The 22,773-nt window shown below is 41.3% G+C and overlaps 2 protein-coding genes across 5 annotated transcripts; one reads left to right on the top strand and one right to left on the bottom strand.

The window, feature by feature from the left end:
- Positions 1-375: 375 nt before the first annotated feature.
- On the bottom strand, positions 376-11,874 carry ATP5PB (ATP synthase peripheral stalk-membrane subunit b). Its single transcript, XM_006196039.3, has 7 exons — positions 11,729-11,874; positions 11,414-11,450; positions 7,656-7,801; positions 5,724-5,887; positions 5,214-5,339; positions 1,715-1,894; positions 376-801 (listed from the first exon to the last, which is right to left on the bottom strand). Exons 1-7 carry the CDS (start codon positions 11,766-11,768, stop codon positions 724-726), a joined length of 771 nt encoding a protein of 256 aa, XP_006196101.2. The 5' UTR covers positions 11,769-11,874; the 3' UTR covers positions 376-723.
- A 58-nt stretch (positions 11,875-11,932) lies between these two features.
- WDR77 (WD repeat domain 77) lies at positions 11,933-20,276 on the top strand. 4 transcript variants are annotated; one of them, XM_032487320.1, is made up of 11 exons: positions 11,970-12,248; positions 12,498-12,683; positions 13,682-13,823; positions 14,121-14,170; positions 16,530-16,600; positions 16,740-16,794; positions 17,263-17,334; positions 17,914-18,022; positions 18,555-18,623; positions 19,175-19,250; positions 19,294-20,276. In XM_032487320.1, the coding sequence occupies exons 1-11, from the start codon at positions 12,134-12,136 to the stop codon at positions 19,366-19,368; spliced, it is 1,020 nt and encodes a 339-aa protein (XP_032343211.1). In that variant the 5' UTR covers positions 11,970-12,133; the 3' UTR covers positions 19,369-20,276. The 4 variants fall into 4 exon arrangements, with proteins under 4 accessions (XP_006182938.1, XP_032343211.1, XP_032343209.1 ...); XM_006182876.3 differs by having other exon boundaries at positions 11,933-12,248; positions 19,175-20,276; XM_032487318.1 differs by having other exon boundaries at positions 17,260-17,334; positions 19,175-20,276.
- Positions 20,277-22,773: the final 2,497 nt, after the last annotated feature.

Genomic DNA, 22,773 nt, shown 5'->3' with positions numbered 1-22,773 from the left:
CATATGTGTACAAGTAAATCCTTATACAAGTATGCAAAACTGAGAAAACTACATGCAGACAAACCTATGAAAGAGTACAATTTTCTGATTTATCTGCTGGATTCTTAAGAGTGATTTTATGACACAATGAGTCCATCATATTTTCCGTAGACATATTACTAAAATAAAAATAAAGTCAATGATATAACTTGATATATAAGATTTCCTTTAGTTATTTAAAATATACTAAAGAATACTAGAAAGCTTTAAATTTCCCATATCAGCCAGAACTAGCTTATCACTAACAGTCTTATAAACATGATTATCAGTTCAATGACATCTTTAATTTTTACCCAAAAATACTGAAATATTTCAGAAAATTATGCAATTGAAAAACCTTGTTTCAATGGTCACTTTATTGCAAGATGGTTGAATTAATTAGAAACTTAAATTATAACTTTATGAATAATCTTCAGTCCAATTTAGTCAAATTTTTATTAAAAGTAAATTGCTTATTCAAAAGTGATCGTGGAATAACTCAAAATGCAGAGCAAGAAGGATAAGAGAAACATATTACTGGCCAATAGATTGTTTTAATTCTCTCGTTATATGAAACTCAAACCTTTCATTTTTAGGAAAGGTAAATTGTAACTTCAGTAGATGGCAATACAGAAGGATTCTGTCACACAGACTAGTTTCCATTTAGTCAATTATTTCTAGCTGTCTCAATTGTGACAGACGCATTTACAAAACCGGCTGTGCTTGAGCCTTCTTTGCAAGGACCTTTAGATCTGCAATGCACTTGGCAATTGTCTCCTTTTCCTGTGATAAGGAAAGAGAAAGCTGGTTAGACCTTTTCAAATCATGGAAGGGTATAAATACTTTAATTCTAAAGGGTACTTCCTATAAGAAGTTGATGTTCCCACAGAATCTCAAAATGGATTACAGGCTTAATATGACAGACTACTAAAAATCATCGAATTATTTAACACAGGGGAGATGCAATCTATTTTAAACAAATCCAGGAAATTAGTTAAAGTCTTCTGGCTCATAGCTTTTATGAGTGAAACCTGCCTAGAGGTTGAGGCCAGATACTCCTGTAAACACGCGCCACTGCTGCTAGCTTTTATAGCTGAGAGCTGCTGGAAAAAGACCAGCCTAACAAACATAACGTGGTCCTGCACGGCCATGTGGAAAGCGATCAGAAACGCCTAAGCATACTGCATATCTGAGAGAGAAGAAATTCAGTCATAAGTAAATAAATAAAGGACATAAATTTTAAAAAGGAAATCAAATTTAGGTAAATAATAGAAAACATTTCTGTTTAAGACCAATGAACTAAGCAGCTGGGGAGAGGAAAGAGAACGGAAATCATGGAATTAGAAGACAGAACCAGCTCAGAAATAGACATGTCCAGTCTCTGTTTCACAGAGAAATGAAACATGCTGGTTAATGTTTCCCAAATGATGGAACCTGAACACACGTCTGCCACAACCAGTGTTCTCAATAATCTTTCCACACTTTTTGACCGATGAGGAGACAGACCCTTTGGTAACCAGACCCCGAGGAAGGAGGAAACCCACCACAGCAGTTGTGCAGCACCTTCTAGGTGCCCACTACCCGGAAAAATGAACCAGGGTGACCCCAGAGTCGCTAGGCTAAAGACTCCTTGCCAGCCACCCCTATCCTGTCAGAGATCTCAGTACAATTCCAGAAGCTTCCAAACACCACGTACCTGCTGTGCAGAGATGCTCTGTACCACGCGCTTCTCCACCCAGTTTATCATGTGCTCTTGTTCCTTTTGACGCAACATATTCTGCACAGCGATGTGATAGTCCAGGCGATTCTTTACCTCCCTGTATACTCTATGCAGCCGTTCCCGGTAAGTAAGCTCCAAAGCCATTGCAATGTTATTCTGAAGCAAAATTCAGAAATGATGAAAACTGTACAGGTAAAGGATCACTTCCATTCTGAGGATTCTGCCAGTTAGAATACCCATCGCTTTCTTGTATTTTGTGCAAAATTCATTTAATATGAATAGGTAACACACACGTGTGGTAAAAAAAATCCTAACAGCATGTAGTAAAAATATATTTAAAAGTATACACAGAAAAAATAAGTCTCTTTCAGCCCCCATAAGCTACCATCTTCCTATATTTCTTATATTCCCTCCCAGAAATATTTAATAAACAAAAAAAATATGTATATATACACAGAAAAACATCACTTTTACTAATTATGATACGTAGACCCACCTCAGTTTTAGAAGTTAAATTGGATTCTACTATTTTGGTGTCCCATAACCCATAATTTATTTAACTAAGCTCTATTAATAGATTAGGTTGCTTCCACTTCTTTCAACTACAAGTAATGCTGCTGCATACACTGTATGTCTCTGCACTCAAGTGTGACTACTTGCTGGGTCAAATAACAGCTAATATCTGTTGAGTACCTACTACATTCTAAACACTGTGCGTCATTTCAATTAAGTCTTAAAATCACACCATGGGATAGTCACTATTATTGTATCCATTTTACAGTGAGAAAACTGAGGCAGAAGGTATGGGATTTTCCAAGGGTAGAGTCAATAAACCCTGAAGCCAAGACCTGAATACAAGGAGTCAGATTACAAAGCCCACGGTCTTAAAGAGCCATTTTAAATTGTGATCAACACTGTCAATTCCACAGAAAAGTCGTACCACTTCATTCTCTCACCAGCAACACAAATGCTTGTTACTCCAAACCCTGACCAGTCGTGTTTATAAAATTTTTACTCTCTGCTAGTCTGATAAGCAGAAAAAAATACCAATTTTAATTGTCATTATTTAAGGAGAAAATTTACATATTAAAAGCCATTTAAGCTTACTTATATCTTTATAAATTGTTCATTGTCCTATGCCTAGTTTTCTACTGGGATGTTGGTCTATCCTAAGGTAACTACCCTTTTGTGTCACATGTAATGCATGTATCCTTCCTTGGCTGTCACTTAACTTTGTCACTTAACTTGTTTATGGTAATTTCTACATGTAAAGTTCAAAATTTTTTATGAGATCAACTTAACAATTTTTCCTCTTACAGTTCCTGAATTTTTTAAAAACTAAAGTATAACTGACATACAATATTCTATTTTCAGGTATACAACATAATGATTCAATATTTGTATATACTAGGAAATGATCACCACAATAAGTCTAGTTAACATCTGTCACCATATAAGTTTCTGGATTTTGTTGTCTCCTGGAAAGACCTTGTCACTCTAAGCATTCTGTATTATTCTTCATGTTCTTTTTCTACTTTTATGGTTGCATTTCTTATTTAAAGATCTTTAATTCACCTGAAGTTTGTATTGGTAAAGGCAAAAAATAGGAAAAGAACTCTACATCTACAAAGATACCTGTTTGGCCTTCCACCGCTAAGCTGAAAAGGCCACCTATCTAAATTGCCTTGTTTTTAGGCCTATATCTAGACCCTCTCATCTGTTGTGCCAATCTTTTTTCTTTTTTTAAATTGAAGTACAGGCAGTTACAATGTGTCGATCTCTGGTGTACAGCACAATGCCCCAGTCATGCATACACATACATATATTCATTTTCATACTTAATCTGACTTCCTACTCACACAGTGTACCATGCTATTTAAAGTCCCTGTGCTTCCTCTTACTCTCCTTCTCACCCACTCCACGTGAGCTACACTGGCTCCTTACTTTCCCTTATCTATGCCAAGCAAGCTTCCAGGGTTAGGGCCCTTGCAGTTTTTCTTCCCTCTGCCTGGAATCCTGCTTCCTCAGAAACCCGCACAGCCTGCACCATCACTGCTTCAGGTCTCTGTTCAGATATCATACTAGAGGCCTTTTTAGACTGCCCAATAAAAACAGTAACTCCTTCCTTCTAAAATCTCCTTTCCTTTCCTTTAACAAGCTCACTAGACTCTATGTACTTCACACCAGATGACATGCACATCTGCTTTTTTTTTCTGTCCTTCTCTCAGCCTCTGGCTAGAAGAGTAGACCCCATGAAGGCAGACTTTGTTTTGTTCTCTGCTATATTCCCACCACCCTGTCTTGACCAGAGTCTCTAAACAGAAAGAACTCAAAACAAATCTAATAAATATTTCATAAATAAAAATTTTAATGATTATCATTTGATTCTTATAAAAAAGCTGCATCTTCAGAAATAGGATTTTGTTTGTCCATACATATTACCTATTAGGCAAGAAGCAGTCTCCAGTTGTAACTTAAGTATGCTTGGAGAGACGTTTTAAAATTTTCTGAGGATTTAAAACATTTATGTGCTTACGAATCTTCAGTAGTTCTGCTTTAAAAAACACAGATTTTTGGTAGCTCCTAATAGATGTTCTAATTCCACAGATCTTGGAATGGGTCAAAAACCTGCACCAAAGAAGCCTGATGCACATGGTACTGAGACTACACTAGGAAACGCTGGCCCAGACCCTTAGAATTTCAGATACTTACTTTACATTAGCATCTCATTTCCCATTTCATAGATGCTTCTACAACACAAAATTTCAAAATAAGGGCATCTCACTCTAAATAGGCATAAATTACTGGGCTCAAAGTAACAACTATACTTGAACATGCTCCTAAAGTTGTTTTAGAAACTAAATATTTTACAATCTAATATATGCTTTGACCATGGTAAAAAAACTCTATTGCCATGTGAATCTGCTTTGTGAATTTGGAGTGTAAGGAGTCAGATTTTCTTACAGCAAGCATGCATGAAATCACAGCATGTATTTCACAGTGAATACCATTTTTAAAATCAGTTATAACTTTTTAAAAAATTTTTTTACTGAAGTGTAGTTGATTTACAATGTTAGTTGCAGGTGTACAGCAAAGCGATTCAGTTATACCTATACACACACACACATATACATACATATACACAACACATATTTCTTTTCAGATTCTTTTCCATTATGTTATTACAAGAAATTGAATACAGTTCCCTGTAATCAAATATAACTTAATGACTGCTTTCCTTTTGTGTGGATCCAAAATGTGTTCTTTTTACAACTTCTACCCTTCCTAGTTTTAGAGTAATTATTCTAATTATTGACAGGTCTTAAATGTCTAAATTGCTGTAATTGCCAACCCACCCAAATCTCTTTCCTAAATGAAATATGCTCATTCTACTGAACTATTCCCTATAGGATTCTAAATTTTTCAATGCACACAAACGAGTAAATTCATACCCTTAGAAAGTTCTGAAACCTACCCTCTGGACATCAAAAAGGTAATGGCGTTTCTGAACCAGTGCCTGCTGTGACTTCTCCATATTAATCGCATCCTGAATGCTTTGGATGGAAGCCTGTTTCACCTCTTCTAGTTGGGCAATTTTTTCCTGCAATTATGACATTTACAACACAGATCAGTGAAAGCACCAAGGATAATAAAAACAGATTCATTTTATGCTTCCTCAAAGTTATAGCCCTCATTTGTGAATACACCCACCCATATGGAGAACTGCACAAATCCTTAATGAGTTGCCCATAATATCTATGCAATATCTTGTTGAATGAACAAAACTAGGGAAAAGCTGGAGAGTCTGGTAGATTTTTAAAAATTTATCAGTTAGTTAATTAACATTAATACTAATAATTGTGATCATTATAGGTAGCTTCATTTCCACATGTCCTGCCCCTAACATTCCCATCAAAAGCATCACTTGATGGCTCTGACACTTCTACTATAGTCTAAAATGGGAAATAAGGTTTATGGTTCTTACCTCATTGAGTTTATCAGCAAATTTTCCAATAGAGGCACCATATTTTTTAACTACATAGATAAGCACCCCTATTGTTGATAAGGCAGAGAAGGTCTCTGGAGTTATCACATATATTTCTTTGGACAGGAAATATAAGATAAGCCCAGTTCCAAGCACATAGGGTCCTAAAAGAAAGAAGAGTTACTTTATGATCGATATGCTATGTCTAAAAGGGGAAGATGGAGAGACACTCTGAAGTAACTTTGAAGGCAAAGTTAATAATGATTTTAAATAATCAGATTCAAAGACAGAACACTGGATGAGAGGCAGCATGATAGAGGTGAAAGAACAAGGATCTGGACTCACGGAAATCTGACTCTGCAATTTATAAGACACTGAGCAATACAGATGCTCTCCCAGCTTACTTTCCTCATCTATAAAATGGGAAACAGTACCTTCTTTATAGGGTTGATGAAATTAAAAAATAATGTATATAAAATGTCTAGAACAATTGCTTAACAGGAAGTATTTTACAAAGATGTCAGGTTACTTTAAAAAGTGATTTGTGCAACAAAACATACTACTTATTGAATGAGAACATCGGTCACGGAAAATTTATCCACTCTTGCCTGCTTTCACTGAATAGAAACCTGACACTGGCAAACAAAACAAATACAACAAATGGTATGTACATAAAGAACTAAATAACAGGATTCTCAATTTCTGCAGCACCTTATTACAATGCTTCAAATAGAGCTATCTTTTTCTTTAACCAGGCCATGAATTCTGAAAGGACACAAACCATGATGTACATTTCTTTAGAATTTTTCTCTGTGGCTCACAAGATGCTAGGCAGGGTCAAAGCAGACCTTTAGGTCAGTAGTTTATGTTTCTGAGCAATACTGATACCAAAGGATGTTAGGCTGTATTATGAGAATAAAAGGGTTACAGTCTCAAATATATTTTACCCAGAGTTTCCCATACAAAGTTTCAACAGCTCACTTAAAAAAAAAATCTGCCTTCAATGTATAAATTTTAAATGTGAATTTGCAAAAAAGACCTATCTATCATATGTAACATTTTTATCACCTATGGAGATCTGAGGACACTAATGTTGCTTGCAGTTTCAGTTAGGGAAATGCTGTTTTAGGTCACGCCCTGGAGAGTTAAAAAAACAAAAACAAAAACAAAAGAAAAATTTTGGTTTCTAATGTTCCATGGTCATAGCAGTATTTGGGTATAGCAAGAAAGGCAGGGGTGTGTAGTAGAAAGAACACTAAACTTAACTGGAGAACCTGGGTTCAAGTCCAATTGTCATTAAAGAGAGGATTAACCTCAGCCAATTCTTTGTTTTCTAGTTCTTCTAGGTAATAAAAATATCTTCATAGACTGTTACATGGATTAAACAACATAAGTGAATGCACACTGCATTATAAAAATGAAAGGTTTCAAAACAGGTTATGCCTTTTTAAAAGGAAAAAAAAACTGATAAATATGGTCGAATTCTTTTTCTCATAATTATATATACAATTTAATATTCTCTATTGCCTTACCTGGCTTTATTTTAATCCATAGCTCTTCCCATCATTACCTGAAAGTGTATTACACACTTACTTCTTTATTGTCTATCCTAGAATAGAAGGTAAGCTCCATGATGCCAGGACACTTTAGATCACCACTACACGCCTAGAATAATGCCTGGCATAGAGCAGGCATTCAGTAAATTTAGTCTATCAACAAATGGAGACAACAGTATAAATTCAAGTTAAAATCCCAAATTTATTCCAAAGACAAGTTAAAGCAACCAAATCAACTGTTATATTGAATCACTTCCACACTTTACTTTTAAAAACAGCTGACTTGATTTTTCTGGTATGTGGAAGAGGTAAGAGGCCACTAAGTTAACATAAACCATACCATCCAAACATACTATCAACACTGGGAAACGCTCACCTGTTACACCAGTTTTAGGATAAAGGAACTGGAAGAATTCCTCAGGGATCAGCCCAAAACGAACTTTTCCTCCATATTCAGGAAGAGGTGGCACAGGGGCAAGACTTGGCTGCCCTGTGTGAAAGATCCTTGTTGCCTGCAACACCCTGCAGGTAGCAATTACACAAATTTAAAGCTTGTTCTTTAAAAAGAACACAATGTATGAACAATTGTAGAAAAAACATATAGGGGTGAGGATCAAGGCAGTTTCCAAATGTCTGAATGGAAAGAGAACAGACCAAGAACAGGAAGGTTAGGGTCCAATAATTAGCTATGTGACAAATGGAAATGACTTAAAAGCTGTATGTAACCTTCTATCCAATACTAGAATCCCTTTTGTAAATCTCACAGATCATCTGTCTAGCACTTTGTATGACTACCACTAGCACTAAAATATGTAAGAACACAAACTCTGCAGCCAGATCATCTGGGTTCAAATCTTGATTTATGCTTTTGTAACCTCTGATTTCTCTATGTGAAGTGGGAATAAAGGATATGACCTTATTGGATTGTTGCTGTGAGGGTTAACTGAGTTAATATATGTAGAGTACACAGAATGGTGCTTAGCATATAGTAAAGTTCTGTGTAAGTGGTTAGCTATTACATGCCCATTGTGTTGGGAACTCCTTGGTGGCAAGAACTTTGACCTTTCTGAATATTCTCTGTGATGGAGTACTAACCAACCACTAAGTGAATCATGCGTTTTCAACGTTGGGTAACTCTAACTACGTTCATCTTTTGAATTGAACTGCTATGTACATCCTTAAAACCTCTATCCATTGGTTCTCATTTTATTTTTCCACGTAAGATAATGTTCATTTATCTAGGTTAAACATCTCAATTCTCTCACAATCCTGATTGTCCACCACCAGCAGCTTTCTAGTTTTGTTTATAAAAATGAAGTATACAGAACTGAACACAATACTATAAAAATAGCTTGACGAATTCTTTCATTCTACAAATACGTACTGAGAACTTGTTATTGCCATTATCGGGCTAGAACTATTACTATTATTGTGGATTTGTGATCTATTCTTGTCTTAAAATAGCCTAAGATTGCATTTTTAGCAGTTATATTATAGCACACTGGTGTCTCATTAGGATTCTGATAAAATAAAATTCTTTAGCCTTTTTCACACCTGCTGTCAAGCTTAGTCTCCTTCAAATTTTCAGTATGTTTTTGTCCCTCACCTCCCCACTCTATCTCTTACATCCTCACAATGTAAGTTTATAGCATTTCATTGATTCTGGTTCATTGCTTGTCTTCTGAACATTAAGGTATTATTAGCTACCACACAAACTTTTAAAATCTGAGAATCATGTTCAAAATTCTTTCCTTTAAATCAGGGTTTCTCAACCCGAGTGCCACTGACACTTTGGACTAACGACAACTCTTCGTTGTGGAAGGCTGTTCTGTATACTGCAGAGTGATGAGCAGTACCCCTGTGGCTTTATACACTAGATGCCAGGAACGTCCCCCCTCTTTCCCAGTGGTGACAACCAAAAAGGCCTCTGGGCATTGCCAAATGTCCCTCGGAGGGCAAAACTGTCCCAGGTTGAGACCCACTGATTTAAATACCAGCACTGAAGAACTTGCTTTAGGCGGACACAAATCCTCTCCCTAAACAGCTGACTTAGTTCAAGCCCTCATCTACTCTTGCCTAAACAAGTTAACAACCCAAAACCTGGTTTCTCTGCTTCTCCTCAAGTACCCCTAAAACCCAGCCTCCTCCATGCTGCTTTCTTAATGTTTTAAAATGTAAATTTGACTTTAAAACTCTTCAACAGACTCTATCCTGCCTACAGAAAACAAACTACTTACTACAGCATATATGGTTCAGTACCTGTCAAATTTTATATCCTCATCTTCTTTTGTTCTGCCTCCCAGCCATATGGAACTACTTACAGCTTTTAAAAACAAAACAACAAAAACATGCCTCATGCTGCTCTGTCTGCCTGGTATGCTTTTCACTTAATGACTGCCAAAACCAGTCAGGCTTCAGAACATCTCAAGTATATCCTTATAAAGGCCTCTCCAATCTTGGGCCAACATTCATTCACGCAACAAAACATTAACTGACTTTTCCACTTATATTAGGCACTGGGAGTATAACAATGAGCAGACAAGGTCCCAACCTTCAACATTCTAGTGGGGTGTGGGAAGTGTGAGTGTACAGGCCCACAGACAATTTCAGACAGCTCTAAGTTCCATGAAGAAAAATGGAGAGAGGGAAGGAGATAGGGAGCAATGGAGTGGGAGGAAAGCTTTTTTTGGTAGGAGGTCAGATGACATTTGAGTCAGTGACCTGGGGAAAAGAGAGAAGAGCAAGTACAAAGATCCTGAGGCAACAGTAAAGTTGGCATTTTTCAGAGGAATAGCAAGATCAGTATGGTTGGAGAATGAACTAAAAAGAGAACAGAAGGAGATAAATCAAGAGGTAGAATGGGGTCAATTCATGTTGAACCTTCTGGGTTATGCTAAGTTTGGACTTTATTTCAAGTGGGTTGGGCAGCTCTGGAGGGTTCCGGCGGGAAGGGGGTGAGCAGAACTGTCATAATCCCTATGGCTACTGTGAGAATGGGCTGTAATGGGACAAGAATATAGAGATACTGAAAAAGCTTAGGTGTAAGGTGATGGCAGTTCTAACTCCAGTAGTAGCAGTGGAAGAAGTGGTCAGAGTCTGGATACAATCTGGAGGAGGAGCCTTACTGATGTATTAGACACGGAATGTAAAAGAAAAGGCAAGGATGTTCCTTGTATCTTGTATATGTATTTACTACTTGTGTTGCAATTATTTACTTGTCTGCATGGAATCTTTCTTCTCTGGTATGTTGAAAGCAGCCAATAATAGCCTCAATTTACTGCATATACAAAAATTACTAATTAATTAAAGCCACTTTTTTAAGCCATAGGCTAGTTATCAAATTTTGCAAGATTAGGACTACATTTGGAAGTAAAAAGAGAAATTCCAAAGAAAACTGACATGTTTTATGAAATAACATTTATAACAAATTCTCACACTGTACTATGTACCGAGCACTATTTTCACAGGAATTAAGTCTCTTCTCATAATCTCTAATGTATGCTGTCTCTATTTTGCAGATAGGGAAATTGAGGTCGCAACAGCTTGTAAGTGGAGGAGCCAGGTGTACCCTGTCCTAGCTTTGGGGTCCTCACTGTAAACTACTGCCCTATAGCTGCCTCCTCTCATAGACTGTGTACGAGTTCCACGAAGGCAGGTACTTAACCTTACTCATTTTTGTACCTTTGGTTATGTGGGTGGCAAGATAAATATTTACTGAATCCATGAATACCTTCTCTGATCTGGCAGTAAAAGTTGGAATCTGGGAGGCGGACTAAAAACAACATGGTTCGTTGTTTTATTTAACAAAGCTTGTTCTTGGGTGTGCAATCTAGTGACCCTAATTCGGGCCGTGGCAGCTATGTCCAGCTGAAGGTCACAAGTGAGGGGGCGGGGATTAGAAGACACCAAAACCAGTTTCTACTTTAGTTAGACCACTTATTCGCTTAATCTTTGTTATTAGATCATAGGGCAGTGTTCCAGGCAGTTCCAGAAACACAAGTGTTTGAGGCTCTAAACGTTCCAAAATTACCTAAAGAAAGGTACTACTGACCTAAAGCTAAGAGCAGATTACCCACAAGTGAAATGGGTGATAAAACAAGGACGAAAAGGAGTCAACAGACCCCTCACACTTACCCTGGACCGAGGAGAGCTGCGTTCTTCAGAGAGGGGGCTGCAAATACACAAGGCGCAGGTCAGCAAGGTCAAGGTGAAATCTGGTTTGCTCCTTCCTCGGTTCCCGCGGAGCCCAATCACTAAGGCGATGCGTCCCTCTTTCCTATCCCCCGAGACTCCACACTCACCTTTGGAGCGGCGCTAACCACTCCCCAGTCAGGTCCAAGACGAGCTGCGCCTTTCTTCACCCCCTTTCCTCCCACCCACTGCACGTAACCCTAGACGCGTCTGTGTGCAATCACTCTGATAGCCCGGACCAGGGTCTACACCACTCACCTGCTGCGGCGGCGGCAGAAAGTACCACCCGGGACAGCATTGTCAGCTAGCGGCCGCACAGCGGTCTCGGCGTCCCAGTGACCCGGACAGGAGAATCTGTCAGGGCCAGAAGCAAGATGGCCGCTCACAAATCCCGCGAGAAGAGAACTGCATGCCCTCTTCCATCAACTTCCGGTCGAATTTTTTTTTCTCGCGATAAGAGGCACAGAGAGCGGAAAGCCTTTTGCCGGAGAAGTAGCCTCCGGAAGGCGGAATGAAATCGTAGAAGCAATTCTCGCGAGATGTAGAGTGACTGTAGCCGGTCCAGAGGGGCGGAGGCCCAGAGAGGAACCACGTGGGGGCTGCGGGAGCTGAATCTCCGGCAGGTGTCCAGTTTGGGTCTAGGTTGGAGTTGGAACCGTGGAGATGCGAAAGGAAACCCCGCCGCCCCTAGTGCCCCCGGCAGCCCGGGAGTGGAACCTTCCCCCTAATGCGCCGGCCTGTATGGAGCGGCAGTTGGAGGCTGCGCGGTACCGGTCGGGTGAGCCTAGGTCCCGGGCCTGGGAGCTCTCGCACCCCCGCCCCGGGTGCCCCTTCCCGGGACTGAACCTTTCAGTCCGTCCCCGTCCCGCGTGCCTTGACCCCTGCCTCCCGTCGCTAAACTCAATCCCCAACCGTGTCCCCGCGTTCTTGAGCTCAGATCCAGACCCGGTCGCGGGCTGTTCTGGGCGGTCACCATGGAGACGAGCCCTTCCAGTCCTCTGGCGCTGACAGCTTGTACCTCCCTTAGATGGGGCGCTCCTGCTCGGGGCTTCCAGCCTGAGTGGCCGCTGCTGGGCTGGCTCTCTCTGGCTTTTCAAGGACCCCTGTGCCGCCCCCAACGAAGGCTTTTGCTCCGCTGGAGTCCAGACAGAGGCCGGAGTGGCTGACCTCACTTGGGTGGGGGACAGAGGTATCCTAGTGGCTTCCGATTCAGGTGAGTCACTTTCTTCTCAACCCTACAGGTGAAATGGAGGCTAGGGGTATAGGTCGGGCTCGGCTCAATTTTTAATGTCCCATACTCAGTGCTTGGCGGGGCTTGAGGGAGCTTGAGGGTGTTGGCCCCGAAGGAGAATGCTTCTGTAGGTTGGAAATACCTTTTCCAAGATTCCGAATTGTTTGATAGAAGCTTCTAGCAAAATCCATAACAAAATTAAGAAATGGATTGAAATCATTTTTCTTCTATGCATCCCTTTTGTGCCCCCCCCAACCCAGACCAAGGATCATCTTGATCTTAAAGGTGATGCTGAAGCCAGTCTGTTCTCTTTCCATTTCTTCTCATCTTCTTCTTAAATGTCTTCATTATGCTTTCTTTGTTTTGAATGTCAGGCTTAGCAGTGGAGGCTTTGACATTAAAAAAAAATCAAAATATGGGTGTTGGCAGGCATTGCATGGAAAGATAAAAAGTAGGACATTAAAGATTGAGCCTCTCTGGCAATTGAGCTTGAACAGTACATATTCAGGGCAACTATGTGGGGGGTTTCTGTACTTAGCCAGTCACTATGGAACATATTTTTGTTGTTCAGTATTTTTTTACGACTCTCTAAGACTTTCAAGTTGTTCAATAAATATTTATTAGTGTCCAAATAACTAGGAAGAGTTAACTGTACTGGACTGTGTGCTACATGGATCATTGTGGAGATTTCATCCTTGTCTCCTGAAAACCTATTTTCCAAAGCTTTCTCACTGGAAGTGGGATAATGGATTTTTCCCTGTCTTTTCCTAGAAGGTTTCCCCACCTAATTGTCTAGACTATTATTAGGAAAACAGTAATGCCAGCATAAAGCCAAATGGCTTGAAATTAGCTAAACCCTCTAACGATGTGGACTTTGCTTTTATAGAATAACTTAATTTGTTAGTTTAGCGACAATGGACTACTTGAATCCTAGAAGTGAATTGCTGTCTTGGTGTAATCCAAGCTTGTTTCCCCAACAGGTGCTGTTGAGTTGTGGGAGCTGGATGAAAATGAGACACTCATTGTCAGCAAGTTCTGCAAGTATGAACATGATGACATCGTGTCTACAGTCAGTGTCCTGAGCTCTGGCACACAAGCTGTCAGTGGGAGCAAAGACTTCTGGTGGGTCCCTGCTCTCATTGCTCCTGTCTCTAGGCTTGCTTTGGGTGTCTTTAGTGTCACATTAGCCTCTGTGTGTTACATTACATGTTGCATTAAGTAACATTTTGGGCTCATTATAAGAACCCAGTGACTATGACGTCTATAAGATCTCCTTAGAGAGTTTGCAATCCACTGTAAAAGTAGGCTGCACCAGAAGTCCATAGGATGTGTCAGTTAAAGGAAGTTCTTGTTTGAACACATGTTTTTATGTAGATAGTGTATATCAAAATTAAGTATCTGTGTCCTTTTGCTTCTTAGCATCAAGGTTTGGGACCTTGCTCAGCAGATGGTTCTGAATTCATACCGAGGTGAGTGCATGTTCCTTCCTTTTCAGTCCTGGTTTTGGCTCTTTTGTTTTTATTCTCCCCTAGTGCTCTTTGAACTTTGGTTGGATGTTAGTGATGTCAATTCTTGCTCTCCTGCCTGGTAGTTTTCTTCCAAAACTAGAGTCAGCTTCCAATGTCAATCCTAGCCCTTTTCTTAATTTCCCTATTTCTGATGATGACCTTACCACCTTCTTGGCCATCCTAGGCTCAAGTCCAGTCCTCTCCCACTCCTCCTGTTTCCCACTATCAGTTGGTCCCCAAGTTCTTTGGAGTCTTTTTCCATTTGCCCAATGACCTTCCTTTCCTTTTATCATGTTCCCATTTACTTTCTGGTTTTATCTCACACAAATGGTGGCACTCATCTCACCTCTTCACCTGCAGTCTTTGGTCTTTCATCGGTTTCTTGTGGCTTGCAGATTAAAATCCCATGTTCAAGTCATGGCACTCAAGCCCTTTGACTGTCACCCCTTCTTCAAGCATATGGCGCTAGCTAAACTCAATTTCAGTAGACCTTTGGTATTCTCCAGGTAAAAACCTGATCCTGGTGAATCTTGAACTTTTGAATATTCATCTCCATAAAATCTTGACTTTTTTGGTAAGAACCATCCCTTTCTATTAATATTCCTTTTTCAGCTCACTTTCATTAACAGCCCTAACAGCTGACTTTATTTTGGGAGCCATGCTTCATGGAGATACCGTATCTTTATGAAGATCATGTCTAGAGCATTAATGGTGGGTGGCTAAGAGGTATAGATGCTAGGTGATCACTGGTTCCCTCAATGGCTACGTGCTTTTCTCTGCCAATTGTAACTTACAAGTGTGTGATTCAGATAGTGTGAAATCAAAGTCACAAACTCATGCATATCCTGGAGCCTCAGGGTCACAGCATAATGTCAGTGCTCAAAGGCTACTGCACTTGCTTTGTTTCTTAGACATATGATGTTGTCCTAGTCAGTGCTAAATAGCTCTTTCTGAGCACTTGCCCCATTCAGCCTTTTTCATTTGTTCTTTGTGTTTATTCTTATTCCCCCTAGTGATTTCAAATCCCTTAGGGCAAAGGAACCACATTTTTTTTTTTTTTTTTATCTTTTGTACTCCCCCATGGTACTTGTCACAGAACTTTGCTTTTTTTCCAGTGAACAATACATTCCCTTTCATCGTGTTGGCTTTCCATGGATTCTGGGGAAGATAGTTTGAACCTGTCCTTCTGTCTCAGGGCAGAGCCACATTCAAACTATCTCAGAAAGTCTGGTTAAATGACTTTAGGAAAGGTGGTTTCCACAGTCTGTAATTAACAAATAGCCGTGACTGTTAACCTTTTTAACATGTAGCCCTAAAAAATTTTTGAAAACCTGTATTCTTTCACTCATTTTTAAATTGGCATCTAGTTTTAAGTTTAACTAGTTGCAAAGAGGGTAATTTCTGGCCATATCATTTGTTGTACACTTGTTTAAATTAGGTTTGTCAAAATTTTGGATTTGCAGATTTAGCTTATTTAATTTATGTAAAACATCTACCAAATAACCTAACTGTCAGAAGCCATCTGCATTGTTAAGACAGTTGGCCAAGTGAGTGAGAGTTAACTTTCAGTCAGAAAAAGTCTGATTTCATTTTTAAATTCAGATAGCCTTGGGAGATGTCCTAAAGACAACCATTTATCATCTGTTTCAAAGTTCTCATTATTAGACAGAAGAGATAAGTCACGGAACCACTCTTGTGTTTGTGGTGTGGATGAAAAAGGCCAGCCTCTTCATAGAATTTTGCCCAGATGCTCTTTCTTTGGCCCTTAGGAAAAGCTCCTTTTGTTTTATACTTTAGGGTTTTATACTTCTGAGCATTGTACAATGGTAAAGTTTGGGGTGGATGAGAGGAATGGGAGAGGGGTGACCCTGGGAGCAGAGGTAGGAAAGCAGTTCTGGCAGACTTCAGGCAGCTTCTCAATTCAATCTGGAAAGAGAACATTGGAGAAATTTATTCCCTTAAAACTCTCAGTGTTCAGAATGCCCTCAGAAGTGTTTGTCTGTTTACCTGGAGACATGGGTACTGCTATTCTAGGATGTCTTTACTGTAAATTCCTTTACTTTTCTTACTCAGCCTCTAATTTATCTTTCTTGTCTTTACTGATTCATTTTTTTCCCCAAGCCTTTTGAGGTTTTATAATGCTATCAGCATTTCCCCTGAGGTTTTCTCTAATCCAGAATCTCACGGAATTTGTTCAATTGCATCATGAGACTTGGCCTGTTTCTCACACCCTCCCTCCTATGCCTTAGTAGTATCTGGGCTGCATGATAGTGATGCCTTCAGCTTCTCTGTCATATTTCTCTTTCTCTCTCCCCTACAGCTCACTCTGGGCAGGTCACCTGTGTTACTGCCTCTCCCCACAAGGACTCCATGTTTCTTTCGTGCAGTGAGGTAACATACAGCCTCTTCCCCTTCCCTTCCCACTCCCTAACCACACTCCAAGCCTCTAGGCCAAAGTGTAGTGTGGAGGGCCTCAGGCCAGCAGCTGCTTCTTTGGATGAAGCCCTTTTTCTGTTCCTTCTGCTTCTAGGACAATAGAATTTTACTCTGGGATATCCGCTGTCCCAAGCCAGCATCACAGATAGGTGAGTCTGAGAGCCCGTGGTTGGAGAGTGGTACTGGGAACCCACCTGAAAGAGGCTTTACTTGGCCAGAGTCAAGGTTGCCAAATACTTAGTCACTATGACTGAAATGACAAAAATGATTTCTTTCCCACTGAGGCTTTGCTGATCCCATTTTGTGCAGCAGGTCCCAAGAGGAAGGGCTGGTTTCTGGGTGGACAGTTTACTTTCCATTTCCTGGATGGGCAAGCAGAGAGGCCAGAGTTGTTGTCTTAATGCTTAGAGATTGAAACTTGCCTGTGACGCGTGTCTGGAAAGGGCAGGAGGCTGATGGATAGATGTAAGTTATGAGAGTCAAGGATGAGGACAGAACTGTAGGGTTTGGGAAACCAAATAAAGACGCTCCTGGGATTTAGAGTGATTCCATCTGAGAAGCTTCTTATCATAGCTGGGCTTGAGTCTCGTTCCAGACCCCTCTTCTCTTCCTAGCAGGCTGCAGTGCCTCTGGCTACCTTCCTACCTCACTGGCTTGGCATCCACAGCAGAGTGAAGTCTTTGTCTTTGGTAAGGCAGCATGTTCAACCGTGTGTTGACTCGGGGAAGGGGAGGATGAGAGGGAGGGTGAACCCCACATTGCACGAGGCTCTGCTACTTGGGCTCATTGGCACACGTGGGCACTGGATGAATTACACTCATGGAGGTGCGGTGGGGAGGCCGGATGATCCAGAAGTGGTTTTAGTTTATCTTTGGAGACCATAACAGTTTTTGTCCCAGTAGCTTTGACTCCTGATTGCTTTCTGTGGCTCTGGTATTCTGGGCGTGGCTGGACGTCAGTAGACCACAAAGCAAGTGGATTGCTCCATAGGGAATTCCGTTGTATAGTAGGGGCAGTTGTGGTGCTGACGTGGTGATGTGGCTGTGCATATGGTTACATAGTTTGTGGTTAACCTAACAACTGTGTCATCCTTTAATTTAATTTTCACAACCCCCAGATGACTACTAATTCCTACTTTACCAACGAGGAAACTGATGCTCAGAGTGGTTAACTTGTCCATGATTAATGAACTAGCATTCCAGTCCAGGTCTGGCTGAATCCAAAGCCTGTGCTCTTAACTCCCATGACGTATACCCTCTTTTCTTCAGGTGATGAGAATGGGACTGTCTCCCTTGTGGACACCAAGAATGTAAGCTGTGCCCTCAGCTCAGCTGTGCACTCCCAGTGTGTCACTGGGCTGGTGTTCTCCCCACACAGGTACCGCTTGTCGTCAGGGGCCTGGTAGGTATGGATGGGAACAGTCAGGGAAGGTGTGTATGTTGGCAAAGCTGATTGGGCAATTCCTCAAGCAGGCACTGTTCTAGGTGAGGTTTCAGAATGGGAAGGAGCTCCTAAGACTACAGTCCTTCTTGGCGTTGTGTGGTCTCTGACTGCAGGTGGCTAAAAAATGCTCTTTGTTCCTGCTCAACACCCAACATGATTGTTACTGTGGACTTCTGGGAGTGTGTGTTTGGAAAGCCTGTTCTTCTAGGTTGTTACTGAAGCTGCAGGGAGGGACCAGAAGGAATGGTTAGTTGCCAGGATGGCTGTCAACCCTGACTCTTCTCCATTTTTTAATCTTTCCTTGGAACTTGTACTGTAGACTTGAGTGGCAGCCAGACCTTAACCCACGGTGGGGATCAGGCCACTTTCTCTGGTCACTTTAGGGCAGGGCACGGGGGCCGGCCAGCCAGGTTTTGTCTAGGGACCTGGGGGCTTTACCTTTCCCAACCCTTTCCTTTTCTTCTAGTGCCCCCTTCCTGGCCTCCGTCAGTGAAGACTGCTCACTTGCTGTGCTGGACTCAGGCCTTTCTGAGGTGTAAGTGTGACGTGGATCCTCTTCTGAAAAGTACATTGTCTCTTGCAGGGGGACCGGGTGATGGAAGCAGGCTGACTGCTCACTGTCTCCCTGTTGCGGGGGCTGACTCATAACCAGCTCTGTCCCTAAAAGAAGAGAAAAATGGTGACGGGTGGGATTTCTGAATCTGGTATTCCAGCTGTCTCCCAAAGGGTCAGTCTACCCTTTTTACATAATGAACCACATGCAGGAAATGTAACCTGCTATAGGGTGAAAGGCAGCAGACAGAAGATCTGAATTGTCCTCCCTGCTTTGCCATGATGGGCTGTCTGATCCTGGCCCGCATCACTACCCTTGCTCTAGCTATCATTTCTTCCATGGAATCAGGGCACGGGATGGGGTGATGGAGTCTTCTGTGGATAGCTGCACTGCTGCCTTGGTGACTAGGCCTCCTATACATATGGTGAAGCGTGTGTGACACGTTCACAGAATGTACCCCAGTGTGTTGGATCTCTTTCTTCTTTCCCCTCTTGTCTCTTGCCATGCTCATACTTTTCGTTTTTCTCTTCTAGGTTTAGAAGCCGAGCCCACCGAGACTTTGTGAGAGATGCCACTTGGTCCCCGCTCAATCACTCCCTTCTTACCACAGTGGGCTGGGACCATCAGGTCATCCACCACATCTTGCCCACAGAACCTCTCCCGGAGCCTGGACCTAGGAGTGTTGCCGAGTAAATTGAGTTTAAGACAGAAGGCAAATCCCCCATGATTATCTACTCCCTTGGCCCCTGCCCTCCCAGTTGGTGAGACAGCACAGGAGCCTTACACAGTGTGGTGATGCACCAGATCTGTGCAGTTAATAGGCATTGTCTCAGCCTAGGGGAGGCTCGATTCTGGGGTCCTGTAGTCACAGGGAAGAAAAACTTCCTTGAAGACAGATATGTATGTGTGTCTGAGTGTGTGTAGATACATAGTTTTTGGTGAGGGGGGAATAAAAAAAATCTATCCCAAGGCCCAGCTCCCCCCCCCCCCCAAAAAGTTGAAAGGTTTTTATGCTTCCCATGTGGCTGTGCATGAGGAATTGGCCGTGTCTGGATGAGGTATGGGATGTGGGCATTGCTGGATTCTTGGAAGCCACTCATAGACTACTCATAAAGATAGGAGCAACTTTATATTTTTTTATAGAGCTTAATTCACTTTTATCATGGGCAGTGCTTCCATTCACAAAAGTCCAGCCCACCTCACTTTGAGGAAGAGCCAGGATACTCAGCACAGTTTTGCATATCTCCTTGCCATTAAACTGAGCCAGAAGTCCAGTTTCTGGCTGAGTAAGAAGTTTGGCTGCTACCTGTGTAATGCCCTCCCCACCTTTCCTCCCCCATGGAACTGTTTGTGTGAGATGAGTCTATTTCCATCACAGATGCCATAGGAAAAAGTTTCCGGATGGTGGCACTTCAGTTAAAAACTGACACAGACTTGCATAGGAATGTGCCACTTTCCCACCCAAAAACAGCCTGGGGCCTGACCTTTTTTTGCCTCTGGCCTCCTGTCTCTGGATATAGGAAGTCTGAATGCTATTTTGGGGCACTCTGAAGATTTTAAATGCAGCATCAGAGAGAATTGGAAGTACTGGTCAGTGAAATAAAAAGTTGAGTCATTATTGGCCTGTCTTTTGAAGCATGTGTGTCATGTGCTTTTAGACATTTGTCACTTCTGTGAGTCATCAGGGTATCAATCTTATAGCCGATTCTGTTTTTGTGTGCTTCCCCAGCGCCCAGAGTAGCTAACTGGACCTCAAGGTAAACATTTGGTTTACACAGGTTGGTGGCTCCTGCCACTTAGAATTCACCAGTTACTGATTGTATTGAAACTAAATACAATCAGTTACGTACTTTCGTGCTTTACAAGTTTAGTTTAGCCAAAATCCCGTGAAACTGGGGCAGTTTTAGGCAGAGTATTTATAAGTAAAGCTGTATTTCACCCTTGCCAAGCATGACCTCTGTTCTCACAATTACCCTCAAGTGAAAACTTGGGCTTTTGTAGTCAGATGGTCTACCTGCCGGATCTGGGGGGAGGTGGGGATGAAGCCTTAACTGTTTTTAAGTATAACTTCTGGGAAGATAATTGTGTAGATTGGTAGAAACACTTAAGTTCTTCCCAGATGTAAAAGCTTAAAATTTGTCACCACTTAGAACAAGTGAGGTATAGAGGGTAAGGTGGATAGGAATTAAATCTGCATAGTCTTATTCCTCATGGACTTAATGGTGGAGAGAAAATGGAAGAGAGAAGAGTCCAAGGAAATGTATGTAATGTGGCAAGGTGGTTAAAATGACATCAAAGGAGGAAAACCTAGTTTTTGAAGAACCACATTACTTAATGTAAATAATGTTTAATAGTTTGGATTCAGATAGATCTGTGCTGATGAGGGTAATTCACATCTATTTATGATTGCCACCAAGACATTTGCAAATCTAATTGAAGATCACAGTAGGAATGACCCATCACAATTTTGGATGAATGTGTCTGTTACAGTGAAAAAAAAAGATGGTTCAAAATAGAAGGTGACCTCAAGATAATCATAAACGTAGCGTCACATGTAGCGGTTACTACTAGTCCTTGACTTGAGAGTAGTCTCAGCAGAGTGTGCAAGGAAATCCCGATGACAGGGTAGAAGTGGGCTCCTTTTGTTTTGTTTAAAACCATACAAGGATTTATTTTGCATTTAATTTCACTGGTTCAAATGTCTAAACAGGAGGAAATCCATTTCCCTATCTTCATTGTTCTTACTCTGGAATCCACTAAACCTGTTGCACTGTGTTCCACTGCTGAGTTCTGGTGCTCAGAACAACCAACGCTGAGGAAGGCTCAAGTACAGTTTCAAGTACCTCCAGACATCAGGCTGGTTCTCCAGGCTCTCTCCTGCCCCTTGGGGCAGTAGGAGGCTGGTCTTTAATTATTGGCTATACCTGTTGATTCACAGTTGCATTAAGGCAGCAAAATCACGCAAACTTGACTGCTCTGGGCTTCCAGGCATGTTTCCTCTGGGCAGCACCTTAGAAAGGGCAGGCTATTGAGGGGGAGGGAAAAAGGCTGGGAGGGTCTCTGGTTATTTTTCAACCAGCTCCAGAGGGCTCCAACACCTTGCCACGTTGAGACCTAAAAGTAAAGGGCTCTGACTTGTTAAAGGTGACTTCTTGTTGCATTTGGACAGCATGAGCAATGTGCTTTCCTATTTTGTATTTCAGTAGTTGCTTGACTGAACTGTATCTACAAACTATAAGAATAGGGAAAAAAAAGGGTTTGTTCCAAAATACACTCACATAAGCATTTCTTTCACCGAATGTTTTTATGCATTCTGGGGAAGTTTTAGGGCATCTCAGGAGAGCCAACATATGTGACAGAAGCTGAGAGAACGCGTATTGACTTGCCATTTGTAACAAGTCTCCTACTGCCAGTCTCCTGGTCACCCTGAACATTGTTAGAATCACTTGTGCAGCAAACTGATTTTGTTTGGGAAAAGGGTAAGCAAGCTCTAGTCTCAATTTTGAGGTAATTAAAATTTCTCAAGGGCACCGGGGTCTATATGGATCAACTTTGGAAAAGTAAAGTAAGCAGATCGGTCTTGAACTCCAAACACGCTTTCTTATTGAGTTGTCCATCAGCAATGGGCAATTAGGGTTTTTTTTTCATCTTCCTAAAAGGGCATAGGTCTAGTACAATCCAGAGAGACTGAAGGAAGTGCAAAGATCAGGAGAGGAATGGTTAACTCATTTTAAGGTAGAGACACTTAATAATCATTGATCCTAAAATCTCCTTTTATCATCTGCAGTAAGGTTAGTGTAGTCCTCAAGTTATTCTGGAAAATTTCCTTATAAATGATCTGCTGCTTCAGTACGTAACAGATCAAAATTCAAAAGGTCAGTAAATAGAGTTTCACCTCTAAACACCATCCTTTTAACTTTCTGGTGGGAGCCCAACTACTGGTTGAAAGTTCCAATGTTTCATTGTCACCATGATGTTAGGTGTCAGGTTCTGATCTATTTCACTTTAGGAGGCACCATGTTACAAGTGTTAGGAACTTCATTTTCAAACTGAAATTTTCCACTAATAGTAACCTTCCTCCGGGGTCTCAGCTGGAAGGAATGAAGTTTGTTTGGATTAAAAAATGTACTTT

Source organism: Camelus ferus, chromosome 9, assembly GCF_009834535.1.
Source record: "Camelus ferus isolate YT-003-E chromosome 9, BCGSAC_Cfer_1.0, whole genome shotgun sequence".
Lineage (NCBI taxonomy): Eukaryota > Metazoa > Chordata > Mammalia > Artiodactyla > Camelidae > Camelus > Camelus ferus.
This window is presented reverse-complemented; position numbering and strand designations above follow the sequence as displayed.